Below are 19,758 nucleotides of genomic sequence, written 5' to 3' on the forward strand. Positions count from 1 at the left end.
CACCCCTAACAGGAATGTACTCTGTGTCTTTAGACAAATTCCTTGCCTTCTCCCAGCCCAACTTTCCTCGTCCATAAAATGGGACTAGCATTAAATGTGTCTCTAAAGGGGGTTTGGGAGCTTGCATTACTGTGGCTGCGCCATCCATTCTGAATGTTCTGAATTGGCAGGATGGGCCCTGTCACTTCCTTTTGTCTAGAGGGACAAGGATCTGAGAGTCAAGAAAGGCAGTTAGTGTGGTACATCTGAAGCCCCCTGGCTCTCTGGTCCAAATTCCTTTTCTAGAGATGCTTCCCCACACCTTTAATCCTAGGATCCTGCAGGAAACTGAGGCCAGCTCCCTGGCTTGACTCACTCTCTTCTCCCTTTTTTCATGCTCAGTTTGTTTCATGCCCTGTCCCATGTCCCCCATCTCGGTGGTGCTTTCCCTGCCAAGTGGCAAGGTGGCCTTTCTGTGCAGGGGGATGAAGTTCACTTGAGCCAGGGAATAGAAACTCTCAGCCCTGAACTGTCTGCTCTCTTCTATCTCTTATCTTGGGTATCATGTCCCTGATTACTCATGTTTATTCTTTCTGTTCCAGTTCAAAGGTCACACTCCCTTTGGACAGAAAAACAGATAGCAGGCAGCTGAGTCCCCTGGGCCTTCACTTATCAGCCCCATCCTTCCTGAGCAGGAGCCTTATTTTCCCCCACTATGTCTTTTTATTTAATTTTTTTTTCTAAATCCAGTTTTATTTTCATGTTGAAATGTTCTCCCTCTCCTCTCCTCCCTCCTACTTAATGACACAATAAGAAGAAGCCCATTACCTATAGATGTAATCATGCAAAACAGATTCCTAAATTAGTTCTTCCCCCCCCCCCTCCCGCAACCCCCCCAGCTGAAAGGGAGGAAGAAAGGAAGGAAGGGAGGGAGGGAGGCAGGCTTCACTGCTTTCCCTTGGCTGGGGGCAGATAACATGTTTCATTAAAGTTGTGTTTATCATTGTAACTAAGCCTTTGGCTACAATGTTGCTGTTGGCTGTATCAACAATTTTTCCTCTTGGTTCTGTTCCCCTGACTTGGCATCAGCTCAGGCAAGTCTTCCCTGGGTTCTCTGAAACCAGACTTTATCTGCTTCATCATTCTGATCACCTTCCAAGGCCACACCTTGACCAGCCTGTTCCCAGTGGATGGGCAGCCCCTTGGCTCATGGCACTAGCCTCTACTTTCCTTGGCTTAGTCTCAGGCTCCGTAAGATCTTTTTTTTTTTGAGGGGGAAGGCAAGGGAATGGGGGTTGAGTGACTTGCCCAAGGTCATACAGCTAGTAAGTGTGTCTGATTTGAACTCAGGTCTTCCTGACTCCAGGGCAGGTGCTCTATTCACTGTGCCACCTAGCTGCCCCTTCCATAGGCTCTTATAGTACTGAGTCATTCTTTCCTCTTTCTTCCTTCATATTGCCCTGGTCCCCGTATTCTAGATGTGCCTTTGAAAACTCTCAGTTGCTATATGACTTGTTGTATTGGTTTCTTTGAACAACTTTTAACAACGAATGGCTCTACGAGGACTTATGAATGTTCTTACTCTACGTACTAAGAGACCAGGCACTGTGCCGGCAGTGGGAGTCCAAAGAAAAGCAACAACGTGGTTTCTGCCCACAAGGAGCTCACTTTATAATGGGAGACACGAGGATGCAAGGAACTAAAGCATCAGTTATCTAAAAAAAAAAAAAGGAATTCCTTCTGATTGGGGGGAGCACATACAGCTAGGAAAGGCCTCCTGAACAATGGGGAGTTTCAGCTGATGAAAGGAAGTCAGGAAAGCAGAGAGGTGGAGGGAAGGAGGGAGAGCATCCCCCAAAGAGCCTGGGGGATGACCAAGGCCAAGTCATGGAGATGGAGGCTGCGGTGTTTTGTGACTAGCAAGTAAGACCAGTAAGTAAGCCAAAGCTGGTGTATCCAGGCAGTGGAGCTCATAGAAACTGGGAGGGTTGGAAAGGTGGGAAGGAGCCAGGTAGTGAAGAGCTTTAAATTAGAAACAAGGGAGTTTTCATTTGATCTTGGAGGAAATTGGGAGCCACTGGAATTTATTGTATTGAGTAGGGTGGTGGCAGGCTTGGGCACGCACTTAGGAGAATTACTTTAATAGTTGAATGAAGGATGGAATGAAGAGGGGACAGTTGAAATAGGAGGCTCCGAGCTCTTTAGTTATGTCTGACTCTCCATGACCCATTTGGGGTTTTCTAGGCAGTGATACTGGAGGGGTTTGCCATTTACTTCTCCAGATCATTTTACAGATGAGGAAACTGAGGCCAGCAGGGTGAACACTATGGCATCCCCTCACTGCCCAGGAAGGTAAGGCTAGTTAGGAAGCTATTATAATCATTCAGGGAGTAAGTGGGGACAGTCTGAACCAGCTGTGATTCCCAGGGAGATTGTGAAGGTAGACTTGGCAGATCTTAGATTGGAGTGGAGTGGGGGAATGACTCCTGGGTGGGGAATCTGGGGCCCAGGAGAAGACTGTTGGTCTCCAAAGTAATAGGGAAGTTTGGGAAAGGGGAGACTTTGGGGGAAGAAAGAGAAACTCAGTGGCCCAATCCTGCCTTGTGCATAGCCCTCATCCTATTCCTGAGCCTCTGTGGAAAGAAACAGTCCAATCTGATCTTTTAGCCCTAAGCCTCCAGCATTCTCTCAGTTAATCCCCATGGCCTCTTCCCTAGCCTTTGTCCTAGGGAAGCTGGTGCCTCTGCCAGCAAAACAAGGCACATAGTTTACATTTAAGGCTTTTGATGAATCACTGAAGACACTGGGAATTCTCAGGCCAGTGAAGGGGGATGGGGCAAACATTGGCCAGAACCTACCGCTCCAGCTTCTGCTCTTCCCTGACCAGCCAGGCCAGTAAAGGAACAGAGGCTTCTCTCTTTAACATTTTTACCATATTTATTTTTTTCACTTAAAAAAAATCTCCCTCATTGGAAAAAGAAAAAAAAAAACTTTGTCCTGAGTATGCTTATTCATAGAAAATCAATTCCTGTATTGGTCAAGCCCCAAAAGTTCATGTCTCAGTGTGTACTGTCTGTCACCTCTCTGTTGGGAGTGGGGAGCCTGCTTCTTCTCTGGTCTTGTGGACTCATGGTCAGTCATTGCATTACCACAGTTCTGAAGACTTTCCTTGTGTCTTTACAATATTGCTGTTCTGCTGCTTTCCCTCTGCATCAGCCCATACAACTCTTCCCATCCCTTCATCATTTCTTACAGCACAATAGAATTCTGTCACATTCATGTGCCAGAACTTGTTCAGTTTGGTGATTGCTTTTCAGTCCTGTACAACTCTCTGTGAACCCATTTTGGGGTTTCCTTGGCAAAGACACTGGAGTGGTTTGCCATGCCCTTCTCCAGCTCACTTTACAGATGAGGAAACAATCAAACAGAGTGAAGGGATTTGCCCAGGATCACACAGCTGGATTTGAACTCAGGAAGCCGAGTCTTTCTGACTTCAGACCAGCACACTAATCCACTGTGGCGCCACCTAGCTGTCCCAGAACTTGTCCAGCCACTCCCCAATTGATGGGTATCCTCTCAGATTTCCATTTGTCTGCCACCGTAAGAAAGAGATGCTATATTGAGTAGAGTGCTGGCCCGCCCCAGAGTCAGGAGGATCTGAGTTCAGATCCGGCCTCAGACACTTAACACACACAAACAAAAAACCTAGCCATGTAACCTTGGGCAAGTTACTTAAACCCAATTGCCCTCCAAAAAGTTAAAAAAAAAAAAGAGAGATGCTATAAATTTTGGGGTGCCTGGAGGTCCTTCCCCTCTTCCTTTGAACTCTTTGGAGTATAGTGAATATTAAAATAGCATTAGGGACTCCATTTTGCCTTTATCCACCATTTTGTGAAGTTGTCTCAAAGTCACCCGAGTTAGGAGAAGTCGCAAGATAACCCCCGCCCCCAAAGTTTTCCAAATAACAGAATGTCACAAAACTGCCCTTTTTCCTTCTGTCCTCAGTGTCTCCTGATTGTCTCCTAATCTCTTTCAGGCAACACTCCCCCTCACCTCATTGTTTCCAGCTCTCCTTCAATAAGAAACCAAGTGTCTTCACCTTTTCATCCTGTATTTCCTTCCCTCCAGACTGCATTAACTGGGTAAAAACTAAATTTCTAGTTCTTGCCACCCATGCACTGCTAAATAAATCACTTGCCTGCATGATACTTGGTTTTATTATTTAACTAACAATAGACCTGGCATTGCTAGCTATTCTTTCTTAGCAGTATCACTGGGTCAAAGAGGAAGGACAGTTGAAGAGCTTTGGGGTCATGGTTCCAAACAGATTTCCAAAATGGCCAAGCCAGCTCCCAGCAGTCAGTGGGCCTGTTTTTCCACAGCCCCTCTAGCTTTTGTTGTTTTCCAGTTTCGTGTCAATTTGGCCAATCTGATGGGTTTGAGTTGGAGCTGTAGAGTTGCTTTCCTTTGCTATTTTCTAATTATTAGTGATAGGAGCACTTTTAAAATATGGCCACAGTTGGAGGTCTTTCTTTGAAAACTGCCTGTCCTCTTGAGCGTTTATCATTCAGAGAATGGCTCCTATTCTTTATTATTATTGTTGTTAATTTATTTATGTTTAGTTTTCAACATGTACTTTTATAAGATTTTGAGTTCCAACGTTTCCCCCTCCCAAGACAGCATATGTATAAGCTATACATGAACAATCATATTCAACGTATGTTCACATTAGTCACGTTGTGAAGAAGCATCAGAATCAAAGGAAATCACCATGAGAGAGAACAAACAAAAGAAGGAATCAGTCTGCTCTGGTGCTTTGCACTCGGCCCCGCAGTTCTTTCTCTGGCTGTGGACAGTATTTGCTATAATGAGTCTTTTGAAATTGTCTTAGAAGATCATTGCATTGCAGAGAGGATCTAAGTCTGTCAAAGTTGCTGTTACTGTGTACAGTGTTCTCCTGGTTCTGCTCACTTCATTCTGCATCAGTTCATGTAGGGCTTTCCAGGTTTTTCTGAAGTCCGCCTGCTCATCATTTCTTATGGAACAATAGTATTCCATTGCATTCATATAATACAGCTTGTTTGGCCATTCTGCAATGAATGGGCATCCCCCAATTTTCAATTTTTTGCCACCACAAAAAATGCTGCTGTAAGTATTTTTGTACACGTGAGTCCTTTTCCCTTTTTAAAATGATCTCTTTAGGACACAGACCTAGAAGTGGTATTGCTGGGTCAAAGAGTATGCACATTTTTATGGCCCTTTGGTCATAGTTCCAAACTGTTCTCCAGAATGGTTGGATCAGTTCACAACTAAATGACTTATTTTTACGAATTTGAATCATTGCCCCATATATCTTAGAAATGAGACCTTTAACAAAGAAAGTTGCTGTAAAGATTTTTCTCCATTTATCTGTTTCTCTTCTCATCATTGCTGCATTGATTTTGTTTACCTTTAATCAAAATTCTATCACCTTCTGCAACAATAGCCCATGCTGGATCATGAGCACTTCCCCTCTTTTCCTCCTATCTGACTTTTCCATTTTCTAGGGAAGACTATGACAGTATGTGCCCACAGAGCATCCATGCTTCAGAGATTGGGCTCTGGAAATGCCAACCCCCTCCCCTCCCCTGGCAGATCTTCCTGCCTGGCTCCAGCCTGGAAGGCAGGTACATGCCCAGCTATTCCTGACCTCCTCTCATGTCTTACAGGTGTGTCAGCACACTCTTTCCTCCACTGCTTCACCATGGGCAGCGCTGCCTTCAACCTGCAAGTGGCCACACCAGGGGTAAGTGCCAATGGGTCTCATTCAACCTTAGGGGAAGCAGCCACCCTGTGCCCTGGGTTTTCTGGGCATCCACCCCCAAAGGAGCCTGGATTCCTTTCCCTCTTTCCCTGTATGTCAGGAGGGAAGGTTAACAGACAGACTTCCTCCAAGTAGAGCTTTGAGAAGGCACTGTCTTTGTGGCACCAGGGGCTGGCCCATGGTCAGCACCTCCTTCATACTGCTCAGATTGACAGGATTTGGTGACAGGCCTCATTGGAATGTGGAGCTGAGCTCCAAGTAGACCCTTGGGCTGTGGATCAGCATCTTGACTGGTTCTGATGGAAAGAAGGTGTGTGTACATGTGTGGGGAGTTGTGGGAGTGTCTTTGTACATGCAAGTGTTCACATGTGGAGGTGGGGGTGGATATCAATGGGTGTGGAGGGTTGTGGTTGTGTGTGTAAGTAGTATACATGTGAGTGTATATTTCTAGGTGGACAGATTGCCTTCAACATCTCCCAAACTGCATTATCAGAGGTGAAGGGTCAGGCCTTGCCTGAAGCTGAGGGGGCATGGACACCTTTATTCTTCCCATGGCCAGGAGAACAGTCATTCCAGAAGGGTTGACTGGCATTGCTTAAGGGCCTGTTCTGGGCCAGGTCCTGGGCTGGACACTAACCAGAGCAACACAGACAGTAACTGAAACAGCCCCTGCCCTCTGGGGGCTTACACAGTATCAGAAGAAAGGACCAGGGCACATAGGAGCATTCATAGAATAAATCTAAGGCACTCAGGCCAAGAGGGCCCTGACAGCTGATAGGTGCGTGTGACCAAGTAGTGTGTAGAAGGTACCACCTGAGGAAGAGGAGGAGGGGAGCATGCCAGCTGGGCCCAGGGCCAGCCGGCATTCTGAGGGATCCCAGCCTGAGAGATGCTGGCAAGGACCTCAGGGTTGCTAAGATGGAAAGGGGCAAAGCAATGGCCTCAGGGCACAGGCTGCCAGGACCTGGGAGAGCTTCTAAGAAGCGGCCTGAGCCACTAAAACCTGGGGGAGGAGGAAGCCTTCGTGGAAGGAGCCCCAGGTCTGGAGGAGCCACAAGGCTCCCCCTTCTGTTGGCCAGAGCTGCAAAGCAGAGATGGGTAGCCCATCTTTCCCAGCTGCCCAACGTGCATCTCCATCCACTAGGGGAAGGCCATTGACTTTGTGGGCGTGAATGAAAGCAGCATGCGCTGGATCCAGGATTTCCGCATGAAGGCCTATGCCAGCCCTGCCAAGCTGGAGTCCATTGATGGTGAGGGGCCCCTTCAGGTCTGCAGTGTCTTTGAGGGAAAGTGACTGCTTTCTAGGATGGAGAGCAGGCAGAAGGAAGGCTCCGCCTTCTTTGGCCCCTCTCGGAGGGAGGCTCTGGCTGGAACCTTTGGCCCTTTTGGAGGTCCCTGTCAGGGGGCATTTTAGGGCTGACTCCCCCAGCACGAGGCCCCTCCCAGCATGCCCTGAAGCTGCAGGACAGGCCCACCCCGGGACACAGCCAGGGCCCCCAGGAGTGGCTGGGGAAATGCCATTAACTGGGGCACTGGGGTCACCCAGAAAGGGACAGACTGACCCCCACGGCCCTCCCAGGCTTTGCTTAGTTAAAGGAGAATCTGCTTAATTCAACAAATCCTGTTACTTTCTGTCTTTAAGCCCAGCCCTTCTTTGTGCTGTTCCTGTAGCTATCTGGCTGTGCATGTGCCTTTCTATACCTGTGGTCTCCCACCTCTGCTGAGAGGAGGGAAGCGTGGGGGGAGGGGCAGTACTGGTGAGGTTGCCGTGCCCGGGTGCCATTGGCCTCTCTTCCCCTCCAGGTGCCAGGTACCATGCACTGCTCATCCCCAGCTGCCCTGGGGCACTGACTGACCTTGCCAACAGTGGATACTTGGCCAGGATCTTGGAGCATTTCAGCACTGAACAGAGTAAGTGACCCAGGGTGAGGGATGAGGGGACAAGATGGGGAACTGAGGTTATTAAGGAAGCCAGTGCCCTCCACAGTAGAGGGCGATCGTATGGGGTGGGGCTCAGGGAGGAGCCACGGCAGGAGTGAGGGGGGTATTCTCAGTCACAAAGTCTAGAAACTAGGCTTAGAACCCCATTGTACCCACGTACTAGCCTAGTGATCTTGGGCCAGTCTCTTTTCTTACCAGAGCATTTGAGTTCCACCTCAGCAGAGATAATGAAGTGGCTAACCCTGGGCACAAAATATTAACCCCACAAAACCCAGAATGGGGACCAAGGGGCTCTGCAGAGAGATGAATAGCCATGGGCCTCTGGGGCTGTCCTGGAAGAGGCCAAGCCACAGGCATCAGGAGGGGAGAGCCTCAGGACCCACCTGGAGGTGAGGGGCCCAGTTTGGGCACTGTGGTGCTGCTGCCACAGGCCTTTAGGAAGGCTGGGTGAGCTGGAGGAGAGCTGCAGGATCATGGCTGGAAGAAGGAAGTAGGAACAGCCCTTCTGGAGAATAGAAGACTGGGGGCCATGCCCATGGGGCCGAGGGTATAGCCTTGTTCTGCTAGGACCCTGTGCACTGAGGGGGAGCCATAAGGGGGGAAGAGGTACCAAGGGTCAGAGCTTCAGGGCTGCAGGCAAAGGCTGCTGGGTATATCTGAGAAGGGATTCCTTCCAACTGCTCCTTCCCATCTCCAGCTAGCCTCAGTTTCCTCATCTGTAAACAAGGCTCCAGCACTGTTGTTGGGGTCTTGAGTTTTCCCTTTGTGCCTCCTTCCTTCCCTCCTCCCCCGCCCCCCCCCCAACTGGCCACCTCCCTTCGGGAGCTGTGGGAGTTTTGTGCCAGGCCCTCCCAGGATCCTCCCCTGGGCTGGGCCAGAGCAGTGTGGCTGAGCAATCCATGCTGCCTGTGGAGGCTGGGTCTCAACACAGGTGCAGGACCACCCATTTTTCCTCTCCTTGGGAGCCTGGGCTGGGCCCAAGCCAAGGGTTTGCTGGGGAGGGAGGAGGGGAGCTCCAGGTAAAGAATCTGGGGCCGTGAGGCTGTGCCAGGAGGCAGAGCCAAGGCTGCCCATCTAAACAGAACTCCCACCCTGTCAGGTGAGCTGCCCCCTGGGATGGGGGGAGGGGTCCTGCCTGAGGCAGGGCCTAAGTGGGGACCAAGTCAGAGATATGTGGCCCAGGCATATAGACCAGGGTGTTCGGCAGTGGCCCTTTGACCCCTGAAGTCAGAGGCCCTGCAGGAAGGGTGTAAGCTGATGGTACCCTCCTGTGCCCAGTGGGATTCACATGGCATCCAGGTAACCTTTGGCCTTGAGTCTAGGGCAGCACAAATGAATGGCAAGGTGCCTGCCTGTGGTGCTCTCACTCCCAGCCTGCCAAGGCAGGTGCTGCAGGGCTCACCAGCCCCATTTTACACACAGGGAAACTGAGGCACCTTTCCCACCCCTGCAATGGTGCCCTTCTTACTTTTGTTTGGGCTTGGCCTGAAGCACTTTTCCATCTGCTTTTGGTTTCCAGAGCCCATCTGTGCTGTAGGCCATGGCGTGGCCGCCCTTTGCTGCGCCACTAAGGAGGATAAGTCTTGGGTGTTTCAGGATTACAGCATAACTGGGGTGAGTCCCCGGAGAGTCTTGGAGAAGGCGGGCCCTGGGGAGCAGAGACGGTGATGAAGCAGGGCCCAGGGATGGCCTCCAGGCCAGGGAGCCACTTTGGGACAGGTCCATGGATGGAGCTGCCCCTGCCCCTCTGAGCAGCCCTCTGAGGTGACCAGGCCAGCATTCTCCCCCTCACAGGATTTAGGGACTGGATCTGGAATTTTGTCTAGGCCTTCTGGTGGGAAGAGTCAGGGCCCCAGGTGGACCCTGAGCCCTGGATTAAGGCCTCCGACTCCAGAAACCTAAGGTGGGGGAAGAGAGGAGAGGGCAGGGGAGGGGGGAGAAGAGGGGAGAGGAGGGGAGGGAAGGGGAGGGGAGGGAAGAGCCGGCCCAGCCTTGCCAGGGTGTGGCCCTTCCCAGAAATCCTGCCAAAGGGGCCCCTCCTCTCTTGTCTTCCCAGCCCTCCGTGTATGAGCTTATCCTGCAGCCTGGCTTTGGCAGCCTGCCCATCATCGTGGAAGACTTTGTGAAGGATGCTGGGGCCAGCTTCAGTGGTAAGGGGCCCTGATGCCATGCACACGTGAGAGTCCTGAGCAAAGATGGACAAAGACACTTTGGAGGGAAGGTTCAAGGGGCAGCCAGGGGGTGCCACAGGGCGCAGAGTCAGGGAAGACCCTCAGACCCTGACTAGCTGCTTGACAGCTGCCTGTCTCAATTTACTCATCTGTGAAATGGGCTGGTAATAGCACCTACTTCTGGGAGGGTCCCCGCCTTCCTTCCATATCTGGGCTTTCCCTGGAGGGCTTTGTTTCAGCAGGACCCTTTCTCTGAGTATCCCCCCTCCCGGGCTGCGGGTGGTCACCTCTGGCCGAGTTCCCCAGAGCCTCAAGGCCCCCCATGGTGTCGGGAGCCCCAGAGCCTGGTTTTGATCACATGGGAGCTTTCCCTTCGGCACCCCCAGGTCTCTGTGATTGTCAGCCATCCCTAAGGAGCCTCCAGCAAGGAGGGTCCACTGCATGCTGACTGGCAGGCAGGAAGATGCCCAAGGACCCCCAAGTTCTACCCTGGAGGAAGTGGTCCTCCTGGTATGGGAGGGTGATGTCCCTGGGCCCCCTGTCAGTCCTGGGTGCCTGCTGCCTGGCCTTTAAACAGCTCACCATGGTGGGACTTTGGGGTCCCACTGGAGAAGGCCCAGGGTGCCTGGTCACCACCCCCAGCCTGTCAGCTTTACTGGTGGAGAGGGCAGAAGGTGTGCCCCAGGCTGCTCCCCGACTGTGCCCTGGCTCCTCTCACCCATAGCCAGTCAGCCAGACGCTGTGCATGTAGTCCTGGATCGGCACCTAGTCACAGGCCAGAATGATGCCTCCACGGTCCTGGCGGTCCAGAACCTGGTGTTCCTGTGTGGCAGCAGGTGAGCAGAGGGAGGTAGTCATTGGCTGTCTGCTGGGGGACCATCATGCCCCAGGTCAGAGGCCAGACTTTGGGGCCATGGAGATTCTTTCTGGCTCAGTCTCAGGAGCCAGCTCCCTCCCCTTCAAGGGACCCCAAACTCAAGCTGATCAGGGCTGGGGGCCTGGGGGCACGGGATGTAGGCCCACAGGAAGAGGCCTGGTCTGACAAGAGAGACACCAGGATTCTCCCTCGTTTGGATTCTCTCGCCTTTACCCCTCTGGTCAGGTGGTTGGAACAATGGGGAGGCCTGAGATGACTTGTCCCTCTGGCCCAGTAGGAGGTGGTGGGCCTTGAAATGGGAACAGAAGGTTTGGACACCTCCAGGCTGAGCAGTCCTCACCTAGGTCTGTGGGGTGGGGCAGAGAAGAGATTCCCACAGCCATCATCCCAACAGGAAGTGAGAGGAGACCTTGGCTGTGGCTTCAGGATGTGGGACCAATGGCTCCTGTGTCCTGTGGATCTGCCTGGGTAGAAGCAGCTTCACCAAGCCCCGAGCTCCTCCCTGGGGAGGGGAAGACATCCAGAGACACCGAAAGCCCTCCCCCCCAGCAATGCCTCCCTTTTCATCTGGGTGGCTTCCCCTTCTAAAACTGAGCCCACCCCAACCCCCCATTTCCCTGCATTTCCTCCCTTGAACCCAGGAGAGCCACCAGGGGCTCTGGAGATGACTCAGCTACATGACCTGTGCCCTGGTTGGAGTCGCTCCCATCCCTGGCCACTCAGGCCTTCTCAGAACAACTGGGCAATGCCCCTCACTGACCCAGCGCTAGGACACTGGGGCCTTGGCTGGGCCAGGCTCGTGCACACACATTAATAAAAGGAAAATAAGTGACCCTCTGGAGGTCCTCTGGGTACAGAGGCTGAACACAAGAGCCTGGGTGGGAGGCAAGAAGGGCTGGGGGCTCGAGCCAGCCTTTGGTCCTGGCAGCAGCCCTAGAGATGGGAGGAGTCCAGCAGAGGGACCTGTGGGGACGAGGCCTTGGGGTGAATCCTCCGGGCCAGGGCACCCCTGCCAGGGTCTGCAAGCAGTAGCTCGGGCAATGATCTCAACCCTCCCCTGGACCTGTACTTCCCAGGGGTCACCAAGCCTCAGACTAAGCAAACCTCCAGTATCTGCTTCCTGCCTCCAGGGAAAGGAGCCAAAAGGTCCCTATTGGGTGCCAAGGAGTGGTCCACTGATACCATCCACTATTCCTGTGAAGTGTGGGCATGGTGGAGGCCTGAGCTTCCAAACCCTCTTGGAATAGAGAGCCCTGGATTTGATTTCTGGGAAATTGCTGGAGGCGGAGTTGGATTTCAGGTGTCCTCTCTACCTGGGCTTTGGCCAGCAAATGAGTATCTAGGAATTAGTGTAATGCCCAATGCCCATCTCCACTGCTCTGAGCTTGGCTTTTCAGACCCAGTGGGCTGGTGGGATGCTTCCCCTGGCAGTGCTTTCTTACTAGTCATTTGAAAATGTAGGGAAAGAAGTAAGTCCTATCACCCTGAGGGAGTGAATCAGGAACATCTGGGGGCAGGTGGGTGACCTTTTAAAAGGCAGATTGGACCCACCAGAGATGCAGAAAAAGTAGGACAGGGAGAGGTCTTCCCACACGCACCCCACTTCCATTTCCAGCTGCTACTTGGAAATCCCACAGGCAACTGTCCAAAATGGCATTCATCCCCCCCCCCCAACTCCTCCTGCCTCCCTGCCACAGTGAAGATCCTCATCGCTGGCCTCCCAACCCTCAGGCTTATAGCCTAGGAGCTATCCTGGACGATCCATGCCGGCTCCAAGGCCTGCCCATTTCACCTCTGCAGCATCTCCCTAATCTCCCTTCTGTCCTCTGCGCCCATGCAGCAGGCCCGCCTCACCTCACCCCTGCACCATGACAGTAGCTGCTGCCTGCCTCAGTTTGCCCTTACAGTCCATCTTCCAGCCGCCAGTGGGATTTTCCTAAATTGCAGGTCTCACTCACTATGTTAGGCTCCCTCGTTTTTGTTTATGCAATAGCCTTCATTTATTTTTTAAATGTTTTATTTTCCCCCAACTATGTGTTAAAACAGTTTTTAACGTTTTTTTTAAAAAGTTTTGAGGTCTAAATTCTATACCTCTGTCTCTCCTCTCCCCCCTCCCTGAGCTGGTAAGCAATCAGATATAGGTTATGCATGTGTAACCATCTAAAACATTTCCATATTACCGTGTTTCCCCAATAATAAGACACTGTCTTATTAATTTTTTTGGACAGAAAAACACCAGAGGGCTTATTTTCAGGGGAGGGCTTATTTTAATGAACATTGACAGCAATTTTAATAAACAGGTAAATGTGAACAAAAAAATGTACCTTTATTCAATAAGCAAATCACTGGGGAAGAACAGGATGACGCGCTCACTGCTGCAGCTCTGATTGGATGCAGCTCGGAGCACGCCGTGCGTTTCACTGGGGCAGGGGGGGGACGGTGCATACAGAGGGTACCGTAATGTAGCGTGTAGCGCAGGGGATCACCTTCACTACAGTAGCAATCTCAATAGGGCTTATTTTAGAGGAATCTTACACAGTAAAGGGAGGGCTTATTTTTGGGATAGGTCTTATTATCGGGGAAACACGGTAGTCATTTTGTGCAAGAAGACTTGAATTAAAAAAAGAATGAAAGTGAAAAAACGGCCTGCTTCAGTCTGTACCCAAACAGTATCGGTTCTTTTCTGGAGGCCTTTAGGACTGTCTGGAATCTTTGTAAGGCTGAGAGGAGCCAAGTCGTCATGACAGTGTTGCGATCATTCTCGGTTCTGCTCATTTCACTTTGCCTCGGTTCATGTAAGTTTCTCCAGGTTTATTTCCCCCAGGTTTGTAACCTGGCCATCCATCGCCTCCAGGGTCAAATTTAAAAAATGCTTTGCTTGGCATCTAAGCCCCTATAACCTGCCCCCTCCCTCCTTTCCTGTCTTTTCACACCTTACTCTGATCCAGTGACATCTTCCCACCAACAAAAGCCTCCAGCCTTCCTGACTAGACATTCTAGAGATGCCTTGGGCCTAGAACACTCTCCCTCCTTCCCTGCTGAAGTCCCCGCCTTACCCAGCCTCTGAATTCTCACCTCCTCTAGAAAGCCTGCCCTGCTCAGTCACTAACTTAGCCTATCTGCTTTATTTATCCATGGTTGTTTGCATGTGCTCCCCTCCCTCCCCCCCCCCATTAGATTGTGAGTTTCCGACTTTTACTTAGAACATGTGCTTGGCATAACATTAGGTACTGAATAGGTGTTTCTTGACCAGAACTAGGCTTCGAAGGCTATAAAAGTCATCAGAAGAGGCTGCACTCCATCCCAGAGGCTCCAAAGTTTTTTGAATGGGGGGGGGGGGAGGAAGTGATGGCACTTTGGTACCTGAATGAGGGAGTGGACTGGAGGCCTCAGAAGCCCATGTGGACCTGGCAGGACAGGGGTCAGGGTCTGTCCTGTCAATGGTTGCCCTTGGGGGTAAGCTTGGCTCCTGGAGTTGACAGGGCCCAGGGCTCTTTACAAGCTCTCACTGTGCTCCCTTCACTGATTCCTTGGCAGAAGGCACAGCCTGTTCCATCCTCACTCAATGGACTACAATTTGCTTTTGAACAGAGTTCTGTTGTTCCCAGAGCTGGGCCCCTGTGGAAAGGCTCCCAGGGCCTGGATAGGTGCCAGTTGGAACCTCCACTCTATTCTCACACCCTAAATGAATGTGATACTCAACTGTTAACCCTAGTCTGCCAGGCTAAGCTGGGCAGGATGCACCTCAGCTCCCTCATCCCACAAGGAAAATGCCTGGGATCTCATTAGAACAAGGCAAAGTCCAGCTGGACCATGGCAGCCCCTTCTCCTGGCCTGCCCTAGCCCATGGCTGGCTGCTGCCTCCAGGAGCCCCTCCCTCACCAGGCTTCAGCTGGATGAAGGGCACCTAAGGTGCTAGCCCCTGAAGTAACAAAGGATTCTCATCAACACAAGTTCTCATGGGAGGCCCTGGAATAAGGGGGCCCCTGGTGATTCTCCTAAGTCTGGAACAGAAAAGAAAGTGCTCCCCTGACGGTGGCTCCCAGAAGCCAGAGCCCAGCTACTACCTTAGAATAGGAGCTGCCTAGGGGGGTCAGGGTGGAAGGAGGTTCTACACGGCTTTTGGAAGACTGTGCCCAGTGAAGCCTAGGATCCTGGGGGAGGGGGGTCCTGGTCACTGGGCTTGTGCTGAGGTCTGTGGGTGAGCCATCAGATCCTACCATGAGCCAGCACTACCTCACACTGGGCCAACCTACACTCCAGGCCAAAAAAAAGAAAAGACTATTTCTGCCCTCAGGAAGTTTACATGGGGGGCGGGGGGGACTACAACTGGGCCATCAGCCAACCAGTACAAAATTGTTTCAGATGGGAGAGCACCTGGACTGAGGTGAGGCTCAGCCGGTACAAAGGTGGAATCTGGAGATGTAGGGTATCAGACGTACCTGCACTATGGAGTGCAAAGTCACAGAAGGAGGAGATGGAGCATCCCATGCAGAGAGTGAGTGTGTGACAGGCCTATGGGGGACGACACCAGAGTCAGACACAAGAAAACTGGAAAGAGAAGTGGCCACCAGAGGGCAGAGCCCAGGATGATTCTGGGGAGGTAAGAGTGGGGCTGAAGGGCGAAGGGGACCAGGGACTTGACCAGACCTGGTTTTTAGGAACTTTAATCTGGCCATTGAACATCAGACACATTGGAGAGGGGAGAGACTGGAGCCAAGGAGACCCATGAGGAAGCTGCTACAGTGGTCCAGGTGAGAGAAAGAGGAGATGAGAAAGGATGAGGGGAGAGGAGATGAAGGGAAGAGAGGAGGAGAGGAAGGGAGGAGATGAAGGGAGAGAGGTGATGAGGGGAGGGGAAGAGATGAGGGGAAGGGAGGAGGGGAGAGGAAGCGAGGTGGGGAGGGGAGAGGGGGGAGAAGGGGCGGGGGAGGAAAGGAGATGAAGAGAGGGGAAGAGGGAAAGGGAGGGAAGGAGGGGAGGGGAGGGGAGGATATGAGAAGGGACTGGGGTCCAATCAAGTCAGACTGCCAGGGCCCATCCAGGTGAGGGAGCAGATTGTTGGGTATCTGGGTGGAAGACCTAGAAGGAATCTGGGGAATCAGGCCTGGCGTCTGCAATGATGTCTGGGTCCACATGGTGGCCCCCTACAGTCTCACTTCTTTTCACCCTCACAGAGAGAGGGAGGTGCAGAGCATTGGGTGACAATTGTTCCTCTGATTTTCCCACAGGGAGGGTGAGAACTAGAGGTTCAGGCCTTTCAGGGCACCTTGCACTTATTAGCTCTCTTGGCTCTAAGCAGTCCTGGAGAGGGTGGCCAGCCAAGTCTGGGGAGGTCAGGAAGTCCGGAACAGAGAGAGGCACCTGCTTCTCCCTCTCACTGGTGGCTGGCAGCCTTTGAAGTGTTCTTTGGCTGACAGTGGACAGAGCCAGGCTGATCTCCCCCCAGAGGGCAGAGGGCAGCTATACTGGCTCTGTGCCTGAGGCCTCAGTCTAGCTCTCTGTTCTCTCTGGAGCAGGAGTAGAGAAGCTGTGGCCTCCTGTGGCCCTCTAGGTCCTCAAGTGTGGCCCTTTGAACCAAATCCAAACTTCACAGAACAAATCCCCTTCATAAAAAGATTTGTTCCATAAAACTTGGACTCTCAAAAGACTGTACCCAAGGACCTAGAGGCCGCAGCTTCTCCACCCCTGCTTTATACGCCTGAGAGTACTTGGCCATCATCCCCCCCCCAATACTATCAGGTGCCCTTCTGGTAGGACCAGCTTCAAGTGGAGAAGATAAGCAGAGGGTGCTAGGGGTCCTGGGAGAGGAGAGACACAGACAAAGAAGGGCTGGGCTGACTGGGCCGACTGGGTGTCTTCAGGGCCTTGTGGGCCCAGTGAGGCTGAGGTGCTGACCTGTGGAGACTCAGGATCTTTGGAGTCCTCTGCACCAGCACAGGGCCACCAAAGCTTCCCAAACTTCCTAGGAAGGCCTGGGTGGAGCTTCAGGCAGTCTGGCCAGGGCCTGGGAAAGCCTTGCAGCCTGAGGCGCTGCCCCTCCTCCAGTCCCTTCTAGCTGTCCCAGAAGCTGCCCACCGCTCATAAGCAGATGAACGTCCTATGAATTGTGCCTCCTTTGTTCTCCACTCACACCCCAAATGGGCTTCAATGAGGCAGAGCTGAGCAGTCGTCAGCCTCACTCTCTTCCAGTCATCAGTGTCTAGCAGCAGGACAAAAGTCAGGACAGCTGGCGATGGCCCAGGCATCTTGATGACCTTGGCATCTTGGATGTCTGGCCAAGTGCCCTCACCAGCCACTCCATGGCTGCTGGAACCAACTGTTCTCACCCGCCCACTCTGCTCATTCCGCAAGGGAAAGTCGTCCTCTCCTTGGGGGAGAAGTCCCTGAACTCACCCATGAGTTTGAGCCCCCTTAGTGACCCTCAGCCTGTTTAGCCCATCTGCCCAAACGGTGTGATGGCTGTGCTTGTGCCAGCTTCTGGGAGCCACAGGTAGACAGCAAAGGCGGATGGGGGCAGCCCTGAGCATCCTTCACCCTTCCTACCGTGTTTCCCCAATAATAAGACCTATCCCGAAAATAAGCCCTCCCCTTACTGTGTAAGATTCCTCTAAAATAAGCCCTCCCCCGAAAATAAGCCCTATTGAGATTGCTACTGTAGTGAAGGTGATCCCCTGCGCTACACACTACATTACAGTACCCTCTGTATGCACCGTCCTCCCCCCCCCCGTGAAACGCACGCCGCGCTCCGAGCTGCATCCAATCAGAGCTGCAGCAGTGAGCGCATCATCCTGTTCTTCCCCAGTGATTTGCTTGCTGGCGCCATTGAGAGCAGTGCCGCGGAGGAGAGCTGAGGCAGGACAACATAAGCCCTCCCCTGAAAATAAGCCCTCTGGTGTTTTTCTTTCCAAAAAATTAATAAGACAGTGTCTTCTTATCGGGGAAACACGGTAATAATTAGAGAAGGGAAGAGAGGAAGGAGGGAGGAGGAAGAAGAGGGGAAGGGGAGGGGAAAATGAGAGGCGAGCGGGGGAAAGGGAAGGAGGAGGTGACAGGAAGAAGGGGAGAGGGGAGAAGAGGGGAAGGGAGAGAGAAGGGAGGGGAGGACGTTGGCAATTGACTGTTCCTTTGGATTTCAGTTTGCCAGTCACCATCCAGATACAACAGCCATGAGAAGGCTCCATTACTCCCATTTTACAGAAGTAGAAAGGCTCATAGAGCTGAAGGGCCCTACCACTAGGCATGAGCTGAACCATGGTCTGGGCCCTTCTTGCAGCCCCTCCCAAACCCGAGATGCCATCTCCTTTAGGGAGCTGGCTAGGAGGGTGGGGGCAAAAGGTGGGAACATGCTGCCCAGTTCCCTCCCTTGGCTCTGGGATGGCCAGTGATGCCCCCTGCGGCTTGTCATGACTGGTAGGCCCAGAGGAGAGCCCCCTGCCTACAACCAGGCTGCTCTATCCTCACCTGGAGGGCTTGGAGATCATCTGATCATCCTGGTGAGCACCAATGGGGCTGGGACCCCTTGGCTTGGGCTGACTGCGAATTCTAGGAGTTGGGAAATGGTGGGAGGGTGGAACATCACCTCCTCCCCCTCCCTGTACTCAGTCCCCTGTACCTGGGGAAAGGGGCTCCCTCCTTCCTCACCTCAGCCTCCTTCTTGGCCCCTTCAGAGCAAAGGGAGGGGCCCTTCTCTTCTCATTCAATCCAACCCCACAGGCACAGGAGAACCTACCTGGGCCAGCAGTGGGAATGGAGGAGAAGAAGAAGCAGCCCCTTCACACCCTCCAGGCCCTTCCATTCTGGCCATGAAGAATCAAGTCCACTGAAAAGGAAATGCAGTTTAAACCAGAGTAATCTGGGGACGGGGCAGCACATAGAGTCAGGAAGACCAGAGTTCAAATTCAGATCACTTCCCCTTTTGCCTCAGTTTCCCCATCCGTAAAATGAACTGGAGCAGAAAATGGCAAACCCCTCCAGTCTCTGCCACAAATGGAGTCACAGAGAGACCTTGCTGAACAACAAAATGCCTTCCAGGGCTGTTGTAAAAATCAGAGATGACCAGTATAAGACATTTTATTACTCAACCCCAAACAGACAGTGGGCAGCCTCTCTCATCTAGCTGTCCTGAGAACAGGACACAGGGTCCCATGAGCCTTTCAGAATGTGAACTCGACAGCTTTGTGGAGGCTAACAAAGAGGCCATGATGGACCAGGGCGCTGGCTCTGTGAGTGGAGAAGGGGATGGGGGGTGGGGGGCGGCAAGATTTCCTCGTTGGTAGTAGATGGGGATGGAAGGTGATGAGAGGAAAGTTTCCTCCTGAATTACCAAGGCTGTGAACCTGGCTGACTGGGAAGAAGACAGAAGAGGGAAGTTTGGGGGGAAAGGTGATGAGATGACAGAAGGTGCAGGTGCAGCTGCCCACCAGGCTGTTGGAGATGTGCAACTAGAGCCAGAGAGAGACAGAGAAACAGAAGAGGGAGGGAGGGAGACACACAGAGAGAGGAGGGGGAGGGGGTCACTCGTGGATGCTGGGCTCCAGCAGAGGGAGGGGGACACAAGTTTGAAGGGCGGGAAGAAAGCCAGCAGGGCTGTCTCCCCTTTGTCAGTATCCCTACTGCTTAGCTCAGTGCGTGGCACACATTAGGTGCCTCATAAATGCTTACTGGCTTGATTTGGAGACTTGGAATGTAATGAAGAATAACTAACTTGCCTAATTAAGATCTTGAGGGCAGCTAGATGGGACAGTGGATAATGGCATCAGGCCTCAGTCATTTACTAGCTGTGTGACCCTGGGCAAATCACTGCTACCTGCCTCAATTTCCTCAACTGTAAAAGGAGCTTGCCACCCAGGGTGGTGGTGCAGACCAAAAGAGGCTATGTAGCTACAAGCGTTCCATACATGCACGCTATTGTGTCATCATTCTGGATAGAGGAAGTGCCCAGAGGCCAACACTGCTGTGCCAGAGGCATGGCTCTTTCTGAGCTC

At 52.3% G+C, this 19,758-nt stretch overlaps 1 protein-coding gene across 8 annotated transcripts in view; it reads left to right on the forward strand.

Moving 5' to 3' along the window:
* GATD1 (glutamine amidotransferase class 1 domain containing 1) overlaps positions 1 to 18,985 on the forward strand; it is a 20,365-nt gene extending 1,380 nt beyond the window's left edge. For 2 of the 8 annotated variants that reach the window (XM_069107915.1, XM_069107909.1), the window contains 12 exons: positions 5,688 to 5,764; positions 6,927 to 7,032; positions 7,586 to 7,693; positions 9,243 to 9,337; positions 9,780 to 9,873; positions 10,619 to 10,730; positions 13,469 to 13,566; positions 15,137 to 15,269; positions 15,433 to 15,525; positions 17,577 to 17,721; positions 17,911 to 18,267; positions 18,488 to 18,985. In XM_069107915.1, the coding sequence (XP_068964016.1) occupies positions 5,688 to 5,764; positions 6,927 to 7,032; positions 7,586 to 7,693; positions 9,243 to 9,337; positions 9,780 to 9,873; positions 10,619 to 10,730; positions 13,469 to 13,566; positions 15,137 to 15,162 (716 nt within the window). In that variant the 3' untranslated portion in view covers positions 15,163 to 15,269; positions 15,433 to 15,525; positions 17,577 to 17,721; positions 17,911 to 18,267; positions 18,488 to 18,985. Of the gene's footprint in view, positions 1 to 5,687; positions 5,765 to 6,926; positions 7,033 to 7,585; positions 7,694 to 9,242; positions 9,338 to 9,779; positions 9,874 to 10,618; positions 10,735 to 11,165; positions 13,091 to 13,460; positions 13,567 to 15,136; positions 15,375 to 15,432; positions 15,526 to 17,576; positions 17,722 to 17,910; positions 18,268 to 18,487 lie in introns of those variants that run through there. The other 6 variants (XM_069107916.1, XM_069107914.1, XM_069107911.1 and 3 more) reach the window with 5 other exon arrangements.
* The last annotated feature ends 773 nt before the right edge of the window (positions 18,986 to 19,758 follow it).

The sequence above is a fragment of the Petaurus breviceps genome, unplaced genomic scaffold (assembly GCF_028583685.1).
Source record: "Petaurus breviceps papuanus isolate PSGF00001 unplaced genomic scaffold, PetGlider_PUasm1.0 90317, whole genome shotgun sequence".
Classification (NCBI taxonomy): domain Eukaryota; kingdom Metazoa; phylum Chordata; class Mammalia; order Diprotodontia; family Petauridae; genus Petaurus; species Petaurus breviceps.